Source organism: Sceloporus occidentalis, unplaced genomic scaffold (genome assembly GCF_023333645.1).
Source record: "Sceloporus occidentalis isolate IW3139 unplaced genomic scaffold, rSceOcc1.0.p SCAF_4, whole genome shotgun sequence".
NCBI lineage: Eukaryota > Metazoa > Chordata > Lepidosauria > Squamata > Phrynosomatidae > Sceloporus > Sceloporus occidentalis.
In genome coordinates, this window is record NW_028316984.1 from 124,590,551 (window position 1) to 124,612,795 (window position 22,245).

General features: G+C 38.9%; 1 protein-coding gene across 4 annotated transcripts in view; it reads left to right on the forward strand.

The window, feature by feature from the left end:
* Positions 1-17,539, forward strand: part of LOC149314590 (low-density lipoprotein receptor class A domain-containing protein 3-like) — a 217,161-nt gene extending 199,622 nt beyond the window's left edge. For 2 of the 4 annotated variants that reach the window (XM_089521439.1, XM_089521442.1), the window contains 2 exons: positions 12,065-12,413; positions 15,216-17,539. In XM_089521439.1, the coding sequence (XP_089377565.1) occupies positions 12,065-12,413; positions 15,216-15,477 (611 nt within the window). In that variant the 3' untranslated portion in view covers positions 15,478-17,539. The remainder of the gene's footprint in view (positions 1-12,064; positions 12,414-15,215) is intronic. The other 2 variants (XM_089521440.1, XM_089521441.1) reach the window with 1 other exon arrangement.
* The last annotated feature ends 4,706 nt before the right edge of the window (positions 17,540-22,245 follow it).

Genomic DNA, 22,245 nt, shown 5'->3' on the forward strand with positions numbered 1-22,245 from the left:
ATTTAACAGGATCCTTCTCCAGTCAGCAAAATTTATACTGTCTTGATCTCAGGGATATATTCACATTTCCCAAGAATAAAAACAGCTTGTGAGAAAAATGTATTATCACTAACTGAAGTAAATTTCTGAAACAAAATCTGTAAAATGTCATTAGTGAATTCATTATCTGCTAAACTGAGAGAACACATTCTTAAAGTTGTGAGCCAATGGTATTTAATACCTGCCAAACTGAGTTATATTAGTAAGGTAATTCCAGATAAATGCTAGTGATGTAGGGTGACTGAGGGAAGCTGTATCCATAAGTGGTGGCTATGCCCCCTGATGCCCAGTTCTGATATGAAGTGTTGCCCAAAATGGGGATAATCAGCAACCAGAATATGGAACTGTCCCTTTCTGAAGTCTTCTCTCTCTATTTGTAGATGCCAATGAGTCATAATTGAATAAGATCCTACTTTGCTTGCTTAGCAGTAAAACTAGTTATAGTTCAAAAAAGGGAAAAGTCAAAACACCTTGTCCATTGTACAATGTAAAGACAAAATTTGGTCCATAGCCTATATGGAAAAGCTCATATAATGTGCTCTGCAAGAAATGAAGGCAGACATAATGATAATTTTTATCGTTATGTGCAGATAGAAACCCAGTGGTGTTTCATATTCCAACTTACAAAGATACGTATAATATTCATTAAATTGCTATGTTTTTAAATTTAATATAAGGTGCTATCTATTACAATTCCTTACTTGGATGAAATTGTAAATGTGATAAGTGTTTTCTGATACTGTTTGGTTTATACAGTATTTTAATAAAATGGAGGTGGGAGACAATCACAATCAAAGAGGTATATAGAAAACCATCTAGAACCAATATTCCAGTTCTATTACTTAAGCAGGAAGGCAGTTCTTATTTTATTTTACTTAATAGCTCTTTTCCAGTGTATCCTTTGCTCAGTCTTTTATTTTTTTTATTTTTAAAACATTGTCTAGTTCAGAAAGAGAAACTCATTAGTCAAAAATAATAATTCTTAGTGAAAGCAAGTCTGAATTTTAAAACAATGTAAAGCCTTTCCACTTCCCAAAGATAATAAGAATTATGATACTTAAAGGCAGATATGCATTTCACACTTGAATAAGTTCTTGTTAACTATCTTCTGCAACTGTGGAATTAAAAATGTTGTTGTAGAGAAATGTTGTTTTCTCGGTTTTTAAAAGCTATCTTAGCTATTAGAGTAAGATTTGCCCTCCCCTTTTCCTCTTAAACTAACACTGGTGCATAATACTGTCTTTCCTTTCTCTGGGAATTTGTAAATACTCTTAAGGATGTGATTTGTTCACTTGCGTATTGCTCCTCTTCCTTTAAAAAGAAATGATGTGAAAAGTTTAAAAGTTCTTGATTATTATTATTATTATTATTATTATTAATTTGTATAATGCTGTAGATTTGCACAGCGCTGTACATAAAAACAATAAATATAAAAGAGTAAACCTGCCTATGGCGTACAATGTAAGAAATAATAGGATAATACATATAAAATACATAGCAATGCAGGAAGTGATTCACAACTATTACTCTTGTATCCAAATAAAGTACATTCTCATATGTCTTGCTGTGTGGCCACTTAACAATCATGTACCTTTGGGGCTAGATGACATTTTCAGATTTTTACACTAGGGCACATAAATGTACTCTGAAATAAACTGTTACCTTATGTGATCATAAATATTAGAAGTTCATTTTAATACATTTTTGGTTTAATTTGCACAGCTGTCAGGCGCACAGGGATTTTTTTTCTCCCAGTATGAGATCTTCAGACCTTTTTATTGGTATACGGTACACACAGATATCATGCCTATAATGAGTCAAGCTATTAATGTTGCTTCATTCTGTAAAAGCAGATAACCACACTTCCAGTGACAAGTTGCTGTTAAACAAAGGCCTTCCCTTTTTTCAGCCTGCTATCCAGGATGAATGGTAGAAGTATAGTCAAGTGAGAGATAATCAATGTGTGAGAACCACCTCAATTAAGAACTTTGTGCCAGTGAAGGTGGCATTCCGGCCTCTCCATTAAAGCCATGATGCCATCCATGATCTCCCCACCGGTGGACTCCACATGCAGTAAGAATCCTTAGATAAGAAAAGCTGAAAAGGGCTTAAGAAGTACTAGAACCTTTGTGCTTTTCCATCCCAACAGAAGGCAGGGTCATTTTCTTGTCCATGATTTCAATGGATGCTTCAGTGAGCTATGCCCCAAGTAATTTGGTCCTGGGAGGTAGTTTGTATCCAGATATGCTCTTGAATATATAGATCAGTGTATAGAGAACAGCGTGCAGAGAACTGTTTTATTGATGTGCACATTGAAAACACTGAATTGGGGCTGAATCTTCCTTCAGGTCTCTTGGGTATTTAAAGCCTCAGGTGGCTTGTAAGCATTGAGAGTGTTTGTTGCCCATCACTGGCACCATTTTTGCTGTGTGGGGCACAACCTAGTCTATTCTCCACCAGTGGGAAGGGAGTTGGGATCCAGTAATGGCTCAGGCATGCCAAATATCTCTAGCTGGCTAGATAAATATGATTTTGCAAGAGATGGGACCCACCCAGTTTTCCTGCTTAATATGCAGGGCAGGGCACAAATGGAGTTTACAGTGAAGCTATGAGGTTCTTCCCAGTCTCCTACTCCATTGTAGTTGGGCAGCAGACAATGATCTAATTCACTAAATGAGTGACTAGTTATGATAATCACTAAATGAATGATGATAGCTCACTATGTATTTTTAAAGTTTTTTTTTAAATAATCAGGCACAACTCATGAGAAATCATAAATACACAACTATAATTAAAACTTCTAAAAATGTGCAGCAAGTAAGTAAACAGTTCTAGCAGGGAAAAGCAATATAATTATAAAACCAAGCAGCAAAGCAGTTAAAAATAGAAGCAGTTGACATCAAAATGTTAGTTAAAAGTATGTTGAAAGGAAGATATGTTTTCAGTGTCAGTTTAAAAGTCTTCAGTGTAGGCACCAAATGACTTGCCCTGGACATGATGTCCATAAACAGGGAGCTACCCTCAGAAAGTGAATAAAAGTTCTTTGTTGTTTCTGGTTTCTAGGATGATTTTTCAATATTGGTTAGGGGGTGCTGAAAGTTTCTAAATCTGGACACTAGACACTTATCTTTTTGGAGACTGAAACCACATGGATTGCTTATAGAATCATAGAATCAAAGAGTTGGAAGAGACCACAAGGGCCATCAAGCCCAACCTGCCATGCAGGAAATCTCAATCAAAGCATCCCCGACAGATGGCCATCCAGCCTCTGTATAAAGGCATCTAAGGAAGGAGACTCCACCACACTCCAAGGGAGTATGTTCCATTATCAAACAGCCCTTACTGTTTGAAGAAAGACAACATACTTACCAAATGTATGCATCCAGGAATACAGAAATGTCAGCAGGTTCAAAATGCAAGCATATGTGGGTCTCATTTTTACTTTACATATATATTTTATATGTACAGGTTCTCCAGATGGTGATTGCAAATCCTGAAATATTTTGAGACATTATGATAAGAAAAGTTAAGTCTTTCCAAAGATCAGGTATTTTAAATGTTAACAACTCTTACAATTTAATCACTGCAAAGTATATTACAAGGATAAGTTCCAATAGTGTTGAGCTAAACTGCAGGGCCAAATTCCATAAAAACATGTGTGCACACCAAAATGTGCATCTCAGTTTTGCAAGTGGAGGAAATGCTCAAAAGATGAAATAATAAACATGGGAGATTTCTGGGATTTTAATGTTAGGTACATCAAGATTGAATCTTCCAAAGTCAAATTTGATTAGCCATGTAGACTAACAATCCTATCGTGTTTGCTGTGTGATCATTTGTTCATCATGTACGACAGAACTAGTTATGATAATAAATAAGGAATGCAGCTTAGATTTCCCTTATTTATTAAAGAAGAGGTGTCCAAAGTATGCTCCTAGGGCTACATATACCCCCCCCCCAACCAGCTTTTGCAGCCCCTAAACCCTCCCTGGCTAGTTTTTCAAAACTAGATATCTGCAGGGGTTCATTCCCTTGAATATTTCTTTAAAAGAATTGTGTTCATAAAAGTAATATACCAGATCAGATAGATGTGCTAGCACTTTTTCAGAGCAGCACTTCCTGAAAATATTCTTTGAATGACTACACTACATTTAAAAGTGGATTAAAATACACTTTACAGTATATCTAAATCACGCTTAAGCTAGCAGTATTTCTTGCTAACTGCAGCTGACTCCGCAAGCTCATTAAATCCTTGTATTGTAAGTGAACCTTCTTATTATCCTGCCTTCCCTCCCATACAAACCAATACTGTATAGTACCCATAGCAATATGTTACTATTAGTTAATCTGCTGTTTCCACATAGCACCAAATACATTATATTTGTGTCCACTCAGCTGACTTAACATATATGGATCATAAAGTGGCATGTTTCCTTTGCAGAAAGTTTACAGTATAAGGTAGAACTGTATTCCCACAATCCATTCGAATGAAGGAGTGAGCAGAGCATTTGTAACAGACGTACAGCAGGCAGGAAGAAGACATAGTTAATTCTTCTCACCCCCATACTTTCTGATTCACCTCATAACAGCTTCATTCCAGCTATTTCAAGCCTTGGAGTCTAACCAGGGATGGTGTAGAAATGGCCATTGTAAGGGAGAACTGCCGAATGGTAAAGATTCATCCTTCTCCTGCCATCTCCTACAGATGTTTTCTTCCGTCCTATATGTGTAGATCTTCTAAAGTGTATTTGGGTTACCACACTTGAAAAGAGACATTTTGGAGCTGGAAAAAGTGCCACCACCCCCCACCACCACAAAAACAAAACCTAGCAGTCAAAATAACCAGGGGACTAGAGTGATTGTTGAGTGAGAGAAGGTTATATGTTTGGGAATGTTCAGCTGGGTGAGACTTGATAAGACATGTATAAGAGATGCATGGTGTGAGAAAGTAGATAAGACATTTCTCCCTCATAATAAAAAAAAAACCTGCATCATCCATAGAAGCTGAATGGTGGGAGATTTGGAACAAATAAAAGGAAGTACTTCATTACACACGTATCACATAGTGAGCTGTGGAATTTATTGCCACAAGGTATAGCCGACAGTGGCTAACTTGGATGGCTTTAAAGGGGCATTGGATAATTTCAAAGATGATAGAACCGTCAGTGGTTGCTAGTCAGGATAGCCATATATTGACTCCAGGAATTAATTGTTGAGGATTGTGAAGCTAGGGGTACACTTGCAGTCCTGACCTACTCTTGGCTCTCCATAGGAAACTGTCTGGCCTGTGTGTGAACAGAATGGTCAATTAGATAGGCCTTTGGCCTGATCCAGCAGAGCTCTTTGTATCATATAAATCTGCCCTAAGCATAACCCATAAAGCTCCTACATATTGGTAAAATATGTGTGTATTGTGTGTAGTGTGTTTTTCATTAAGGAGTGATGTCATTAGTAAAACAGTTGCAAATTTTTGGATTACCTATACTGGTAAATGTTTAGATCTGAAAGAAGCCAATTCAAATACCTAGTCAACATCATATTCTCTGAGTGGAACTTTCATCTGAAAGGCTGATTCATACATTGGCACAGCATAGTGCAATAGTTCCATGTGTGGAACTCTGTTACAGCTATCCGTTCAACACACACACACACCCCAATTCAGTGTCAGGCTGCTGCAACCTCCTATCCCATTGCCATCCTGTGGCTGGTGGGGAGCAGGACAGGGACTGAAGAAGCATATATCTATGTCCTTGTAGCCAGATATAGAACAAGGAGGTCTTAGTGAATTGAGTAATCAGCCTGCATTGGCTATGGGGACATAATCTCTGATCCCATGGCCTGTTGTCTACCAGTCATGAAATGGCCATGGGAGGGACTGAAGCAGCTACACATTAAATTGAGGGTGGTGATTTTGTCATTGTGGAGGGTAGAAGAGAATGCCAACCTCAACAACAACCAAAAAAATATATGTATAGGCATAAATTGGAGTTAAGGTGGCCTAAATATCCTAAAGGCACAATAACCCATTTAATATTGGAAGCTAAGCAGGGTTAAACCTGGTTAGTATTTGAACACAGCCAGGATACAAATCAGTGGCGGGATACATACCGCCATTTAGTACGTATAGAATACGTACTAGGGTTAGGAAGGGGCGGTGCTTCCGCACCCCCCTAACCCTAGTACGTATCCTATACGAACAAGATGTCGGCGCCCCTTCCACATGGGCGCCGCCATCTTTGCGTATCGGACGCTGAGCGTCCGTACGCGTCGCGCCGCTTGTGACGTAGCGAGCGCGCCCCTGGCGCCTCGCTACGTCGCAAACGCGACGGTAAAAGAAGCTCCATTTTGGAGCTTCTTTTTCGGTCCGCGCGGGAGTCGGGCCGTCTGAAGGCTCCGGCTCCCCCGCGGACCTACTGGCGGCGGCGGCAGACCGCCGCAAAGCGGCGGTCTGTACCCCGCCAGTATGGAGTGCCTTTTTTCTGAAACTACCATGGTGATGAGTTTTATGTGAGTTGTCCCAGTAGTAGTGCTACCCTAACTTACCCTACAAATACTTTGCAGTGATAAATCATCTAAGCACTCTCAACTGGTTTTCATGTCATGTTCCAGTCTCACTGTTTTTAACACCCTTCCTTTTATAGCTTTTAAGATTAACCTGTAATTTAATATTCATGCATTTTCAGCTCATTTTCTCACTTTAATGATTTGTCTTGTTCTCCACCCCTTTCCACTCTTCCACACTGAAAATGAGAGAAAACAGGGAGCAATACCAGTCCCCTAGCCCTGGCACAGTTTGGAGCAATCAGTGTTTGACACAGTGCTTTCCATCACATACATTCAGAAGACTTGCCAATGTTGTCTGTTGTCCCTAATTTGGATCTGAGCTGGGTCTTGATCAGGAGATAGCCCCAGCCCACCTTCCGTATACTTGCCTGTCATCTGATTTAATCTTTTAGTCTAGTACTCAAGAATGTCAGCCCATGAAAACCTGTGTGTTCACAGATGCCTGTTTAGAGATATATAATTCCATACCAAATGAGATGGTATTTCTCAGTGGATAGAGTGCTGAGTTGCATTGCTTTAGATGGTAATGTTCCTCTATATGTAAACTATAGAGAAGTATGCTAGAGAGATGGAGATGAGATAAATATTTAATCCTTAGGAAAGTCTAACATCTTACTTGCCATATACTAGAATACACAGTAATGTAATGTAATGAATGCATGATGCCTTACATGTCATGTCAATGTAATGTGATGAAAGTAAAGTGTCCAGACAGTGACATATCTTTATTTCTCGCTAAGGGAGAACGTACAAAAATATAAACTCCCATTAGGGAGAAATACAGATGTCACTACCAGCAAGATTTACAATTTCAGGAATTAAAATTGCACAGTTGCATAATATCCGTATCCAGTAGAGGGATGCTGTTACATTACAATGTGTGTGATGCTCACCAGTAAGGAATGCACATCAGTATCCAGTGCGTATCAGTGTACAATAAGCACACTGCACTCTGATACACATTGTACAGTGATGTGCATTGCATACCAGTGTCCATCGGTTGCTCGTGCTGGTGGGCATCTTCACAATTCAGTAATGTGGTTTCTTTGTTCCTCTGTTACATAGCTAGGTATACACAAAGTTATACAATGTAACAGGTCATACAGAATTCCAGCTTACATTTTTTATTGAGACTGCCTTTCAGCAGCTGAAGGAAGAGGCTGTTTGGATACTGGCTGTATCTTTTCATTTGGGAAGGTGTTATATTTACAGAAAGAGTTTGTTTTTAATGTGTATTTCATTGTTGTTAGCAGATTCAAGAACTTCTTGGGGGGAGAAAGGTATAAATGAACAATACATACATGAGGTGTTAAAATAGAACCTTTTGTTGAAGATGGCCAGTTTCTTGTGTTCAGTAAATTTGCAGATGCCTGCTCTGATTATGTCTTTCAAAAGCTTTTAATCCTGATGAAGTGTGAAGCAGCTGGGCTGGTGGAGGGATTCAAGAGAGACAAAGTAATGGGTGCTCCAATTTCAGTGTCTAAGAGGCTTAATACAATTGGTCCTAGACCTTGTCAATGATTTTAAGATGGTGTAATTTGTTCATGGTTAATAAAACAATCTTACAAGTGCACCCTGTAATGTTTCCATTACCAACCTTCCGTTCAGTTTTAACTATTCACAGACCTCTTATACATATTTTTATCCTCAGAGTTTCTAATGTGCACAGTCAGCATGTTTTCAGATAATGAGGTTTAATAGGCAGTAGTAACTTTGATTAACTGTCTCTTAGTATCTAAGTATTAGAATACTTACATACTGCAAAGAGTGGGAAGAATGGGAGCAGCATACATTTGAATTAATTCAGCTTTTCTACAATCTTGTCATAAAAGAGAACAAAAAGTATTCTGCATCTTTCACCATGTTATACCTGGCATCATACACAGAAATGTTACACCTATATTACCAGGGAACTTGATAGTTGGAACTGAATAAACATCTGCTGAAAATTATTGGAGCAGAACTAAAAAGCCATACTTTTCTCTAAAACTGTAAACTGAGTATCCAAGAAAGTGTTGCCAGAGACCTTTCTTCCATCTCCTGCCATGGTATATTACATCCAGAGGAAAATGGAAAGGGCATTCTGGAAGTCCTAGTCCAGAAACCTAGCTGTTTTCACTATTTGGTGAAAGCAATCTGCTGGCAGCAAACATTTTCTTTGTGTAGCTCTGCCTTCCCTGTTGTGCAAACAGGGGATGACTCACTCCCACATCGTGGGATGCAGGAAGAGGAGGGGGCCCAGCAATATTTTCCATTGTTCACCTCTCCTGCTGGCATCCGTTATTCAACACTATAGTAAGTTCCAAGCTTCAGTTTTCTGACAGCTGTAGCTGCCTAGCCCAATTTTGTATCTTTCATGCAATTTCATACTGTTTTGTAGTTTTGATTGTATTAGCCACTTTCACTGTGCCAGTAGAAAACTTGGAAAAGCTTGCAGGACTCCTCTCCCAATATTTTCACAAAAGCTCAGCAAGGTTCGTTGGGCTGTGAGTTGATGAGTGGCTTCAAGTCACCCAGCATGTATCATGACTGAGGGAAATTTTGGTACTTGGTCTTCCTCACGTAAATCCAATGTTCAGTCAGCCAATCAGCCGTGGCTTAAACATAGTATAAATAATGCTTTTCTAGTCATCAAGGCTGTCAAGTTTAATGATGTTCACTATTGAGGGGCATCACATTTGTTCCTCATTCTGGTCTTAGGCATTGTGTGGGGTGGGTTGGGGGAGTAGGTAGGTATATCATAGTGAGAGTGTGATGCAGCTGTTGTACATAGAACATATTAACCACAATATTCTCAATTTCTATTCCTCTGTGTGTGTGTGTGTGAGAGAGAGAGAGAGAGAGAGAGAGAGATCTTCCTTTTCTGATTCCAGTAGCAAAACTTTATTTCAGTAACTAGAGAAGTTAACTATATGACATCTGTACTACCATAATCCCAAAAGCAAGCATAAAATAAGCAACACTCTGCCCTGTTAATTTGTGTGTGTTGCCTTGATTTGTTCATAGGCCAAAACATACTTGCATACCTTCATGTTTACCTGCCCCTCTTATATACTTTCACTTTTAGCCCTTTCAGGTTTCTCACGAGACTGACCTTGATGGAGTTCAGTACCAAGATCTGTGCATTCTCTAGCCAAGCAATTTATTTTTCCCCAGAACAAACACTACAACTCTCACCAGCTAAACTTCCAAGCTGCTATTATATGTTACACCCAGTTCATAGTATCTTTAAAATGTTACTTTTAAAATATATGCATTTCTGATATTAAAGAGCAAAGGATTTCAGTAACCAAAATAACAGCCAATCACTTCTTATGACAGGATGTGCCAGAATCCTGACAGAGAAACTAATTTGTTGAAGGAGTGAACAGGGGCATGAAATTTCCTTGTTGCAAAATAGAAAAAAAGTGTCTCTCCCCTAATAGTCTTTAGATTCAGTAGCTGAACAGAATTATGCATGGTGCTAAGCTCTGCTAATTACAGTAGACTTGTTTCTAGATGTTGTGGCCACATTCTAAAATACTGCCAAGTAAGTAGTTGAGGCAAAACTGAGTGGTTATTAAGGCAAGATCCTAAAGATGGCAGCATTCATGAAAGCCTTTCTGTATATGAGGCATAGGCAAGATCACCTTTTGAACTATGGCTCCCATAGGCTTCAGGCAGCATTGGCAGTTGCCAAAGGTACCAGGAGTTGTAGCCCAAACAAATAGAAGGCACCAGGTTGCCTCTCCTGCCATACACTCAGTCTTTAAGTTTTCATAGTGGAACATAGGAGGCTTCCCTTGGTCCATTTAGCCCAGGACTGTCAAGTGTGGCTGTGCCATGCGAGGGTTTCAGGGCTTCCTTCTTAGCTGAGCCTGACGTTGCCAGACTGAACCTAGGATTTTCTGCATGCAAAGCATGTGCTGTTAACTTATAGCTACAGCAATCTAAATCCTTGTTCCATTTCTTTGCCTTTCTTTCTCTCTTTTTTGCCTTTCTTAATTATGTTGTGGTTGGGACTATAAGCAATAAGCCCAGAGGCAGCAATAGCAACAGCCGAGTTCTGCTGAGATGAGTAGTTGTCTCACACTGACTTTCCTTTACTTACAATTACTTTCCATCAGAGAGGGAAATGTCAAGATCAGGAAATGCAGACTTGTTTGGGAAGGCTTCAATGTGGCGTGTAGCGGGAAAGACATTTCCAGTAATAACGCCATAGGACATTAGTGGCTCTTATTTAGCATTTTTTCAAACACAATAGAGTAAAGTATGACTTATATTATCTAATCATATTATTTCCTTTCTTCCTTGTGTAGCACAGCAAGCATTATTTCAATGGAAATGTTTAAAATATTCTGACTGGGGTTGCTGGTTGTTGTTTGTTTTAATTGTCATGGAATATGCATCTTGAGTTTCACCATACAGGGAGTTGCAATTCTGAAATGTTACAACAGAGGAGACTAGATTTTAGCTTTAAGATACTGGGGATACACACAGTTTGTGGAATCCCAGAAAACCATTTTCAGTCTTTTGAAAACCACAGAAGTTGCTTGAATTTCTTTCTTCTTTTTTTTTATCAAATTACATCTTATTGATCTATATGTGCAGCCTGTTGCTTACCAACAACAAACGTTTGCAACAAAAACAGCAAGTAGATGCATGCAAAATACAATATTGATATAATATTGTTCCAGTAAGTAAGTAAATACATAAAGAAAATGAAGCCTTTGTAATTATTTCCTCTTCCTTTTATTTTATTTTCTTAGCTAAAAACAACAAAACAAAACAGCTACCTTTTTCATTCAGTTTGTTTTCAGCGTGGAAGGAAGATGACACAGCTGGCACTACATGGTCAAAGCCAGTAACTAACACAGAATGGCATAGTCATCTGTTTCACCACCTGCAGGCAACTGCATTGCAAATGCATAGAAAAGATAGGTAGAGGTGATAAGTGATAAGTAAATGGGCTGGTAGAAAAAATTTGAACCTCTGTTGCTAAGATTTGGTTGATTTGAATTCTGCCGTAAGGCTTACCACGTGGAAACGATGTGACTTTGCCCATTCAACTATTTGCTAAAAGCTAATCTGTCAGCTTCTTGAGTTCCTATACTGGAAGGAAGGCGGGATATAAATAAATAGAATGAATGAATGAATGAATAAATCTGTAAATGCTGATACAGGGCTGAATAAATCTTTGTGTCTTTCCTGTTGCATCTTCCTTTGCTCTACAGTCTTTGAGCACATCTGTTCAAAGCAGAAACATCTGAGGCAAGCTAGAGGAAATGTGCCATTTAAGTCAGCTGGTCTCTATTTTGTATGCATATGTTCTTGATAAGCTCATTTTCCACACTTCCTAAAAAGAGGAAAACTCAGTGGGAAGCCAGCCAGCAGCATATTAACATTATACATCTATGGAAGAAAATGCAACATTTCTTCCACAAAGACTAATCTTACCTTTCTCCTTTCGTCTGATTTCCAGAAGCTGACAGCAACCAGAATTATGTGACCACAGAGCCTCAGCTGATCTTCTATCCCAGCATTACCTATGCAATCATTGGAAGCTCAGCCATTTTTGTACTGGTAGTGGCTCTTCTTGCTCTGGTTTTGCACCATCAGCGAAAACGCAACAATCTCATGACACTTCCTGTGCATCGACTGCAGCACCCTGTCCTCCTGTCCCGGCTAGTCGTCCTGGATCATCCACACCAGTGCAGCGTCACCTACAATGTCAACAATGGGGTCCAGTACATGTCCAACCAGGCCTACCATAGGCCGCCACCAGATATAGACTCCCCACCCTCTTATTCAGAAGCTGTACTAGACCAAAGGTATGTTCAGCAAGCATACAGTTCAGGACTAAGTAGTTATAAAATGACTGGAACTTCTAAACTATTGCAACTTTGTTTCTGTGAAGAGTTCTGTTTCTATATGACATTAGCTTTCTTGTACTTGACATTCTTAACCCATCTATCCTGATTTTTGTATGTAGGAGCTTTACATGTAGCTGTAAAATTTTATTTTAGTAGACCATATAATTAGTTAATCATCTTGTTAGATTTTATTCAAATAATCTACAGCCCTTGGTATCGTCTGAGATTTGGTTCTAGGACTCTCGTGGATAGCAGTGGCAGCTTCATTTATATACCACTTCATACCACCTAAGAAGTCTCTAAGCAGTTTACAGCTGTAAGCTAATTGCTCTCAACAAGCTCGGCACTCATTTTAATGACCTCAGAAGGATACAAGCCTGAGTAGACCCTGAGCCCTTGGCTAGTATTGATCTCGCAACCTTATGGTTTGTGAGTGAGTGGTTGCAGTACAGACATTTAACTGCTGCACCACCAGGGTTCATGGTTACCAAAATCTGTGGACGCTCAAGTCCTGATAAATACAGTGGCATAATAAAATGGTGTCCTTTCAATAAAAAGGTTTGCTTTTTGGATTTTATATATTTTTTCAATATCTTCAAGCTGTGGATGGTTGAATCCATGAATAAGGAATCTGTGGATATGGCAGGCCTGCTGTGTTTCCATTAAATCTACCTACAGATTTCCATTTTCTTTGTCATTTCTCTTGTGACAATATGAAATTTGACTTGACGAACAGCCTTTTCTCTATTAAATGTGCAGTGTGTGTGTGTACATGTATATACACAGACACACTAACTGGTCCAGCCCATTAAAGTTTGTTCTCTACCTAGATAAGAATTGTTCAGTCTTCCAAATGTTGAATTGCAACTCTTACCTTTCCTCACATCAGCTGTGCTGGTTGGGGCTACTGGAATTTGCAATCCAGCATCTGGACAGCCACATAATTCCAATCCCTGGCCTAGATCAATATGTTCCTAAGCGCTGCATTCCAAATAGCCTTGATCCAACTCTAGTAATGTGTTATTTAATTAGGAACCCACAATTAGTGTGTTTGCTGCTCTTTTTAAAAAATGAGAGGTGTGTGCACTCCATCTGTAATGTGAGGTACAGAATTTTAAAGAACTAAACATAATCTTTTAAAATTTTAAAAAATGGAGTCTTGCTGCTTGATAATGTAAGGTGTTTTTTTCTTTGTTTTTCACCACTTTTCCTTAAAAGGGTACACAGCTGATGCTGCATGGGAATGTTGAACTTCTAAGGAATAAATAATTTAAGATAATATTAATCTTTTAAAAGATGGCATACAAGCAAAGGGGGCAGGGAGTTGTCATTCACCATTAATGGCATCACTAAGTGCCCATGAGATCCCTGCAGTCTTCTTCTGCAGAGCACTCACAGTCACAATCCCCAATTGTGGGAGGAGACATTTTATTTCCCTATGACAAAGTATTGAGTTTTGTGCCCTTGGAAAAGTGCAATGTTCCTACAGTGAAATTGTTACCTTGAGAGAAGACATCTGGATAGCAACAATAAAATGAAAACTCCTTTTGAAAAAGATGTAGCCTGTAGGACTTTTCCCCTCCATACTTAATTGTGATAGCTAATGACTAATTAGGGGCTTTGTGTATTTATCCTGAAATTTTGGCTTAGCTTCAGACTTTTCAGATGCAGTTCTGAGAAACTGATGGCATGTCTGCTTTCATCAGGTTTGCCTGCTCAGTCTTGAAAAACCCACTGGGCGACCTTGGGCAAGTCATGCTTTCAACCTCAGGGGAAGGGAATGGTAAACCTCTCTCTGAACAAATATTGCCAAGAAAATCCCATGCTAGGTTCACCTTGGGGTCATCGTAAATTGGAAATGACTTGGAGGCACACAATAACAACAAACTGTCATGGAAGCTACAGGTTAGCTTTTTAGAAACCAGAAGCTAGTTAGTTCACTTCGTCACTGATACCTTCTGAGATACTGGTGAGTGGGGCAGAGAGCAATGCTGCACTCAACCTTTGCCTGGTAGTGTGGTGTGTTGCATCATGCAGTGGCAACAAGTCTCCACAGGGTCCCTACCACTACCAGTTGCAGCATGGCCTGTACAGATGGTTGGACATGTCATTTGCTCACTACCCCTACCCTTCATTGCCTCAGAAATTCCCCTGTTGGTAGGCTGCCTGGCTTAAAACAGGAGTGGGAAACATAACCACATCTCTCAGTACATGATCTCAGCTTTCATTATTTGTATTAAGATAGTTACAAATGTACCATTAAAAAAGAGTCATTTTTTTTCTTCCTCCTTATAATAGTCCCAGCTTCATCCACATCCACACACTTACAGTGCATTTCATAAATAGTACTTAAAAACAATTCAGATACCTCTCGCATACTTCAGGCAGGGGCTCTACTTTTTGAAAAGTATTTCTTTAAGTGGTCTGTGAAAATCGTTCATTTAAACATTAATTTGCCAGATTTTTCTTTAAATCAAAGGTTTGTAAAATCACACCTGGCTAAGAGAAGTTAAGTTTGTTGAGACAGGTGTGAGCCAAACAGTCAAAGCCAAGTTTTCTGGAGTTCTGGACAAAATAACATTTGCCACTATACAACGCAGTAAAGATACTTCCACAGAAACTTCACCAGTCAGATCATATCCATTTTGCACGAATCTCTGCTTCAGCACAATGATTTCATAACTTGCTAGAAAAAAAATCAGATGGTCCACTTCCTTTTCCATATAGCCAGTGACATGATATTTTATTTATACCCTACAGCAGACCCCCATGGTTTGATCTTCCGCCGCCTCCTTATTCCTCAGAAACAGAATCCCAAAGTCACATAGACCTACCTCCTTATCGATCTCGAACTGGCAGTGTGGCAAGCACAGACGATGCAACAGCAAGGAGCCCAGGGACTGTGGACAGTACTCCACCAAGAAGCACGATCACAAGTTTGGACTATCACAGTACTGAACATGAAGTTCCAGCTGAGCAAAGTGACTCTCTGATTAACTCAGTTTGTGTCAGGGAACTATAAACTTTTATTTATGAAGTTCTTCTGGATATTGGTTTGGGCTTGGAGAGGAGCTAAGAAGTCTGGAGTCACTTGGACTCTTCCCACACAACCAGTGCAGCTCTCGCAGGAGCTTCCCCAATGGAAAGGCCTATTGAAATGAATTAGAGATGTGCAAGCCTCCATTAAACAATTTCTCAGTTTGGTTCAAGGGCATACAAACAGGAGGAAGGTGCAGGTGGCCTTAGCCATGCTAGATACAAATGTTGTATGCTGAGTTCATGGGAACAGTTCCAAAATTTCAGTTTAGATTCATGTTGCCGGTTTCTGGAACATGTTATACTTTTAAGGTATTTCAGGAGTATTGTGTGCATGTGTCAGACTATATTATATATACATGCACCTAGATATACTCCTATATTTGAAAACATCTCTTGCTGTATTTTTAAAACTGTCTATTTATGTCTGTAAGTATGTACATAATATATGAGTAAATGGAAGCTTGCATTATGCAATCATTGTATGGTGTTGCTGGTGGCTACTGGAAATCTCTCCCTGTTTAAATATCTCCAAAGTTGAAAAGGAACTCATACAGAACAGTATAGATTAAATCCAAATATTAGTCTCAACTAATATATATCTGTTGGAGCAATGGAGTTAACCGAAGTGTTGACTCTAGTTGGGATTAACAATTGGATTTAGGCCTGTCACTTGCATAAAGATTTATTCTGTTATCTGATAAACTGTATGCCCTGGTTTGACCATAAGGTTGTAAAAATCTCTTGTTTTAAGACTCATTGGGTGATTACAGGAACCTAATATCACTTTCCAAATTAAGATTTCAAAAGCTCCCATTTTGATTTTTGTAATAATTTCAGTGAGCGAACCAGTTTATTTCGAGGAGTAGTTTAAGGATTTAGGAGTACACTCTTGAATGTCTTGTTTTGACAAAGAGAGATGCTGATCTCTCTCCTGCTCCTGTCCTCACTGCCACACATCTAACAATGTAGATGTTATATTGGGATTATTTCAGGTTCTGTGTGTGCCAAAATGTAAGATTTTGGGGTGCCTGAACCAGTTGGAGCTTCCTTGATTCCCTGATTTTAAGGGAAAGGAATATGGGTTGCATCTGCACTGCAGAAATAATCCAGTTTGACCCCACTTTAACTGCCATGTCTCAATGCTATGGAATTCTGGGAATTGTAGTTTGTTGTGGCACCAGTGTGGATACAACCATAAATGCCTTATGTTTATCTCTTCCTGGTCATTTGAAGTGCCTTGGCCTATGCAGATACCAAATGTCAGAGCTGCAACTCATCAGGAAATCATTCTCATGCCGTATGTGTGAGATACAAACTTTTCCATGAAGAAAAACCTTGTTTACCTTTTTACCCTTTGTAAAGTGCAGTTTAGTACCAATTTATTGTTTGCTGGGTGTAATGATGACTGATTCACACTTTGCACATCAATCTCATTAGATTATTCACACCAGCTCTTGTTCAAGGATTTACCTTTACTTGTATACTTTAAATATCTACTACAGCAAAGACATGTAGTACACACAGCTACAGCTTGGTGTGAATCAGCCTTTAGAATGATGCAGTACTTGGGCATCATTCAGACTACCTAGTATTTTAAGGATGTACCCAGCAACTAATTTTTTTCCTTCATAATTTGGCCCATAGTATTTTTGCAATGCCAAAATAAAAAAATCACTTCCTATTAATGGATACTTTTTTGACCATTCAAATTACAGGCACAGGAGCCAGTTTTCAATCAGAATTACTGTGGAGTTGAGGGAAGTTAAATCTTTGCCACCCCAAACACAGTAGAATTGGTGTCTGGATTAGGTTCCCCATGCTGCTTTTTTAACACAGGAAAGGAAGACATGGCTTGCTCCAGATGTCTTTGGAGTAATGTTCAGCTTGACCTTAAGGTCCTGTCTTAATAGGTTCTATTTGAATGCAGTGTATACTTTTTAAATAACTGTCCTCCCCCTCCCCCACAACACTTTAAGATGTATATATGTGCATTTGTGCTGAGATACTTAGATCTGGACTTTTAAAATAAATGCATTTTAATGGTTTGTTTGCATTTTTCCCCTGTCCAAGATTACTATGCATTTGGTTACCAGGGAATAACTTTTGGGTTGTTTTGAGGGGGTTTAAAAATATTAAATAAGGTATAAATAAAGCAATATAAATGGACTGTGCCTTCCCAGCTCAGTCTAGGAAATCACTTGATAACATGACATATTAGCCCAGCATATCACTGAAGCGTGCACATTTGGTGGATGTTAAAATATCCTTCAAAGGCAGTTATATTTTCATATTCATGTATCTTAATATTGAGTACTCTAATGTGAAAACACTAAACCCCTGAAGGGGCCATAAATTTTGAGGAATATTGGGAATTTGAGCACTTCATAACAGGATTTAAAGCAAACCTCGGGTTAAAATGAGGTTTAAAAACTTATTTTAAATAGCAAGGCATAAATGGTGCAGTTTTTATTTGCCCTGCAATGCATTAGCTAAGTTTCTCTTACCTAAAGTACTGCAGTTGTTTATGTAGATCCAGATCTAAAGAGCTGCTTTAGGCACATACCTAAGGGCTTGAAGATTGCTACTATGGTTTTTTTTTTTTAAATGAATACCCCACATATATGTTGCATTACACATTTGTCACTCCTGTATCACTCTACGTACATTACCTAGAAGACAAGGTGGCTATTTCACCCTCATACTTTACTTACAAGACAAGGTATCTACTGCACTCTCTGTGGATGGCCATAGTACACTAAATAAAATCTGGAAATTTTAATATAAAGAAAAAGGAAGTAGATGGCTGATCAACTTTTAGGAAATCGTATAAGGTACACAGACTACGATAGCTCTCTGCACTGTTTTCAGTGGCAGATTGCACATAGTCAATTTATACGTAAAAGTAGGAAAATCCTGCAGAGTTCATCTAGTCTAATCCTCAGTGCAGGAAATCTGCTACTACAGAATCCTGGATAACTAGCCATCAAGTCTCTGCTTTAAAATGAGGGGAAATCTACCACTTTGGAAGGCTTATAAAACAAGCCATCAGAATATTATTCCTAATGTTTAGTAGAACACATTTTATTCATGGCCATTGGTTGCATTAATATGTTACATGTTAAAATGTAAAGCATTTATAGCTTTTAATATTATATAAAGCATATAATAATAAAAGTATATAGTTTTATTTTTTTTTAAATACAACTTTACAAAAAGTTGCTTTAAATAAATCTTGTAAGAAAAAAACAGAGTTGGTGCAGATATGCCTGAAGGCAAGCAAGTTGCCACTATTAACCTGTGCATCTGCTATATACCTTCAATTCGCTTTTCACAATGTACCCTCTCCATTACACACTCCCCCGTTACTAATTAAAGCACTTTGTAATCACCATCTCAAGACAGATATTGGCTGTGCTCCAGCAGGTCTATTTACAGACTTGCCAGAATTTTAAGACTTTGCTTCTCTGCTTTTTTCCTCCTGCTTTTTTTAGAGCAGATCTAAGAAATGTCAAACTACTTGAAAAATGCATTTTCCTATTTTCATTTATTTTTAACAGACCTTTCCTGTTTGGAGTGAGAAGAGGCCAATGTATTCAAAAGGCATAACATAAGTTCACATACCCTTGTATATTGCGGACAGAGCATATGTTTCAATGCCTCTAACAGCTAGTCTACACATAAAAAAATTCCACCAATCAAAATGTACAATAGATATATTACAAGCTTTCAAAGCTCCACTGGCTTATTCATCAGACAAGATGTTAAAACCATATAGGGGGGAGGGGGGAAATGAAGATATTAGTCACAGGCCTGCATTTTGTTGTCTTTGTTCTAAGTTCAGATAGTATGGAGGAGTATCTCTTGAAGGCTGGGACCTCCTCCTTCTGGCCATGTGGCTACTAGGAGATTTTCAAAGTCCAGGAAATTGAATATCCATTTGGAACACACAAAAAGATACTTCCTTTGCAATCCAGTATATCTCCATCCTTTGTGAGGCCACAGGCCCCTTTGTTAGGCAGAGGACACTGAATTTTTCAAGAAGCCTTCATGCTTTTGCATCAGGGAAACTTTAGTTGATGTTGAGGTAAAACATGCCAATCCAGTACCAGTTGTAGGGGAAACTGTTTTACCTTTGTTGGGGGTAAAAACATCAAATAGTAAGGTCTACCACCTAAAATTTTCTTGGACTTGGGAATGTTGAACTGAGGTCATTTTCACACAAGTTGCATTTTTGCTACATTAGCATCAGTTAATAAAAATGAAAACAGTGATTTTATAGCAGCCATTATCACAAGTCAAACACGTGACAGGGTGCTTTCAGCCACTGCATTCTCCTCCTGATTTCCCCTTACTTTACCTTGCCTCCCTACTTGGAAATTGTGAGGGGGGTGAGACAGAAGGAGAAGAGGAGACACTGACACCATGTAATTGTCACTATTGCAATTGCCCCAGCAGCAACATTTCACACCTGGGGACATGGAATCGTAGAGTTTGAAAAGACGACAAAAGCCATCCAGTCCAACTCCTGCCATGCAAGAATACACAATCAAAGCACTCCATCCAGTATCTGTTTAAAAATCTCCAAAGATAAGAGACTCCTCCACTCTCTGAGGCAGCATATTCCACTGTCAAACAGCTGTTACTGTCAGGAAGTTCCTCCTAATGCTGATGTGGAATCTCTTTTCCTGTAGCTTGCATCCATTATTTTGCATCCTAAGAGTTTATCACATGTAATTTTCATGCCGAGCCAGGCACGGGATGGGATTGACTTGGAACAGATTAAAACTGATTTTACTGTATGCAAAACTGCTGCAGCACTGCCGCCTATCACCCATCCTCAAAGAGTGCTCTGGCGGCCTATTTTGCTACTATGGAAAGCCCAATCCCATCCTGTGTCTGGGTCAGCATGAAAATGACATGAAATTATCTCCCTAGTCTCTGGAGCAACATATTTAAAGGGATGCCCTCGGGCTATTTGAGGCCTAAGGGAGGCTTTTATGCAAAATAGAAGGGTTTTTTTTTTTTCTAGCTTAATTGAGAAAAGGCAGAATTTTATCAAGACAAATGCCTATTTTTTTATTTCTAACAGTCACATAAAAATCCCTGCCCCTTCAAAACTACATGGGTTTCTTTTTCTCATTATTTTCATTGTTTTATATTTAATGCTGTAGGAATTTAGAGATTTAAATCTATGCCTGGTAAAGGCATCCTGAAAATATCTGGAAATGTTTCAGATTAAGTATACTCTGGAGCTCTTTATAGTTATTGATGGCCAACAATGAAATAACAAGTCCAGATGACATGTACTGCATTACCGAGGGCTGTTTTATTTGGCCTATAACCTATTTATCAAATGAAACCTGAGTGATATCAAGAAGGGAGAGTATTCAAGATCCAGCTGAAGCCAGGTGTCACTGTGGGCACCAACGTGGCAATGTTGGAAGGTTAACAAAAGTTTTGTCACCTTTGAATTATGGCATATGCACGGTACTTTTTTACATGTCTTCTTACTTTATTATTGTTTGGAAGCATTAAATGTTTTTTAAAATGTAGAACTTAATATAGATGCTTATATAAGAAAAAGGGCGACATATTAATCCAGTTTATTTTTAAAAATACAGGGAGCATTCCTTTATTTTCCTTTCTCATTTCTAACTGTATTTTAAAATGAGACCATGATATTGCTTGTAATTTTAATTATATTAGCATTTCAGCATTGCCCTCTGATGGCCCCAGGCAGAAATGGGACTCCATTATGTGCACCAAAATCCTCCTTTAAGTATCTCTTTCATCATATGCTGTACATAAGGGCAATAATTTTTTAAAGTAAGATTTCTTCAGTTAAATAATTTGGGGGAAGGCGTATTGATGGAAGGTAAAGTTAGGAAATCATACAGCTTTTGTTCTTTCCTTGATTGCATGGTAATGGCTAGCATTCCATAGAATCCATTTTGCTGGATTGCTTGTGGGAATTCTTTCTCCCCTTCTCCTGCTGAATTGTAATTTAATGGAATTTGTGACATGTTTGGGTTTTTGAAGTTGGGAAGAAATGTCCTCCCCTATTTCACCTTTCTGTTTGCAGGTACTAGAGGTGAAGAGATTAGTTTTCATTGTGCTTTTCACAAATGAGGCCCTGAATTTCCCCATTTCTGCAGTGAAACTTCTTTACATCAAGGACTTCTAGAAGCCTTGTGGGGGAAATGATGCCCCACTAGGTTGCTGATTTGAAGCCCCACTGATGTAAGTGGCAGCAGAGCAATTAAACAGAAAAAGAATACACACAAACGGCTGTGTGCTGTTCCACAATTCATCAAGGTAAGTCCCCTCCAGAGGCTTAAAATTTTAAGAGCTCTACTTGCCTCCTGAGAAAAATAACAGAAAATGCTGCTCCACTTTTGCAGCCTACAAATGGGGCCATAAAAGTGGGGCAGCCTTTTTGGCATAGCTTTTACTGACTCTGATTGGCTCGGGTAAATCTCATAAGACCTGGAGATCTCATTGTGAGATGGGGAAATGATTTTCGTTCTTCAGCTATGAAATACAGCTCTGCTCATTTTTATCTCAGCTCCCAAGCTGTCTCTGCCTCAGACCTCCAGGAACAGGTAAAGTGTTCCCTCCTACTTCTTGTACCTCTTCATGCTTGGGCTTAATGGTGCCCCTCATTTGCCAGCCCCAATTTTGTGACAAAACGTCAAAGGGTGGCTTTTCTCCCATTCTCCTTAAATGGCACCCTGGACCATCTTTGTCTCAC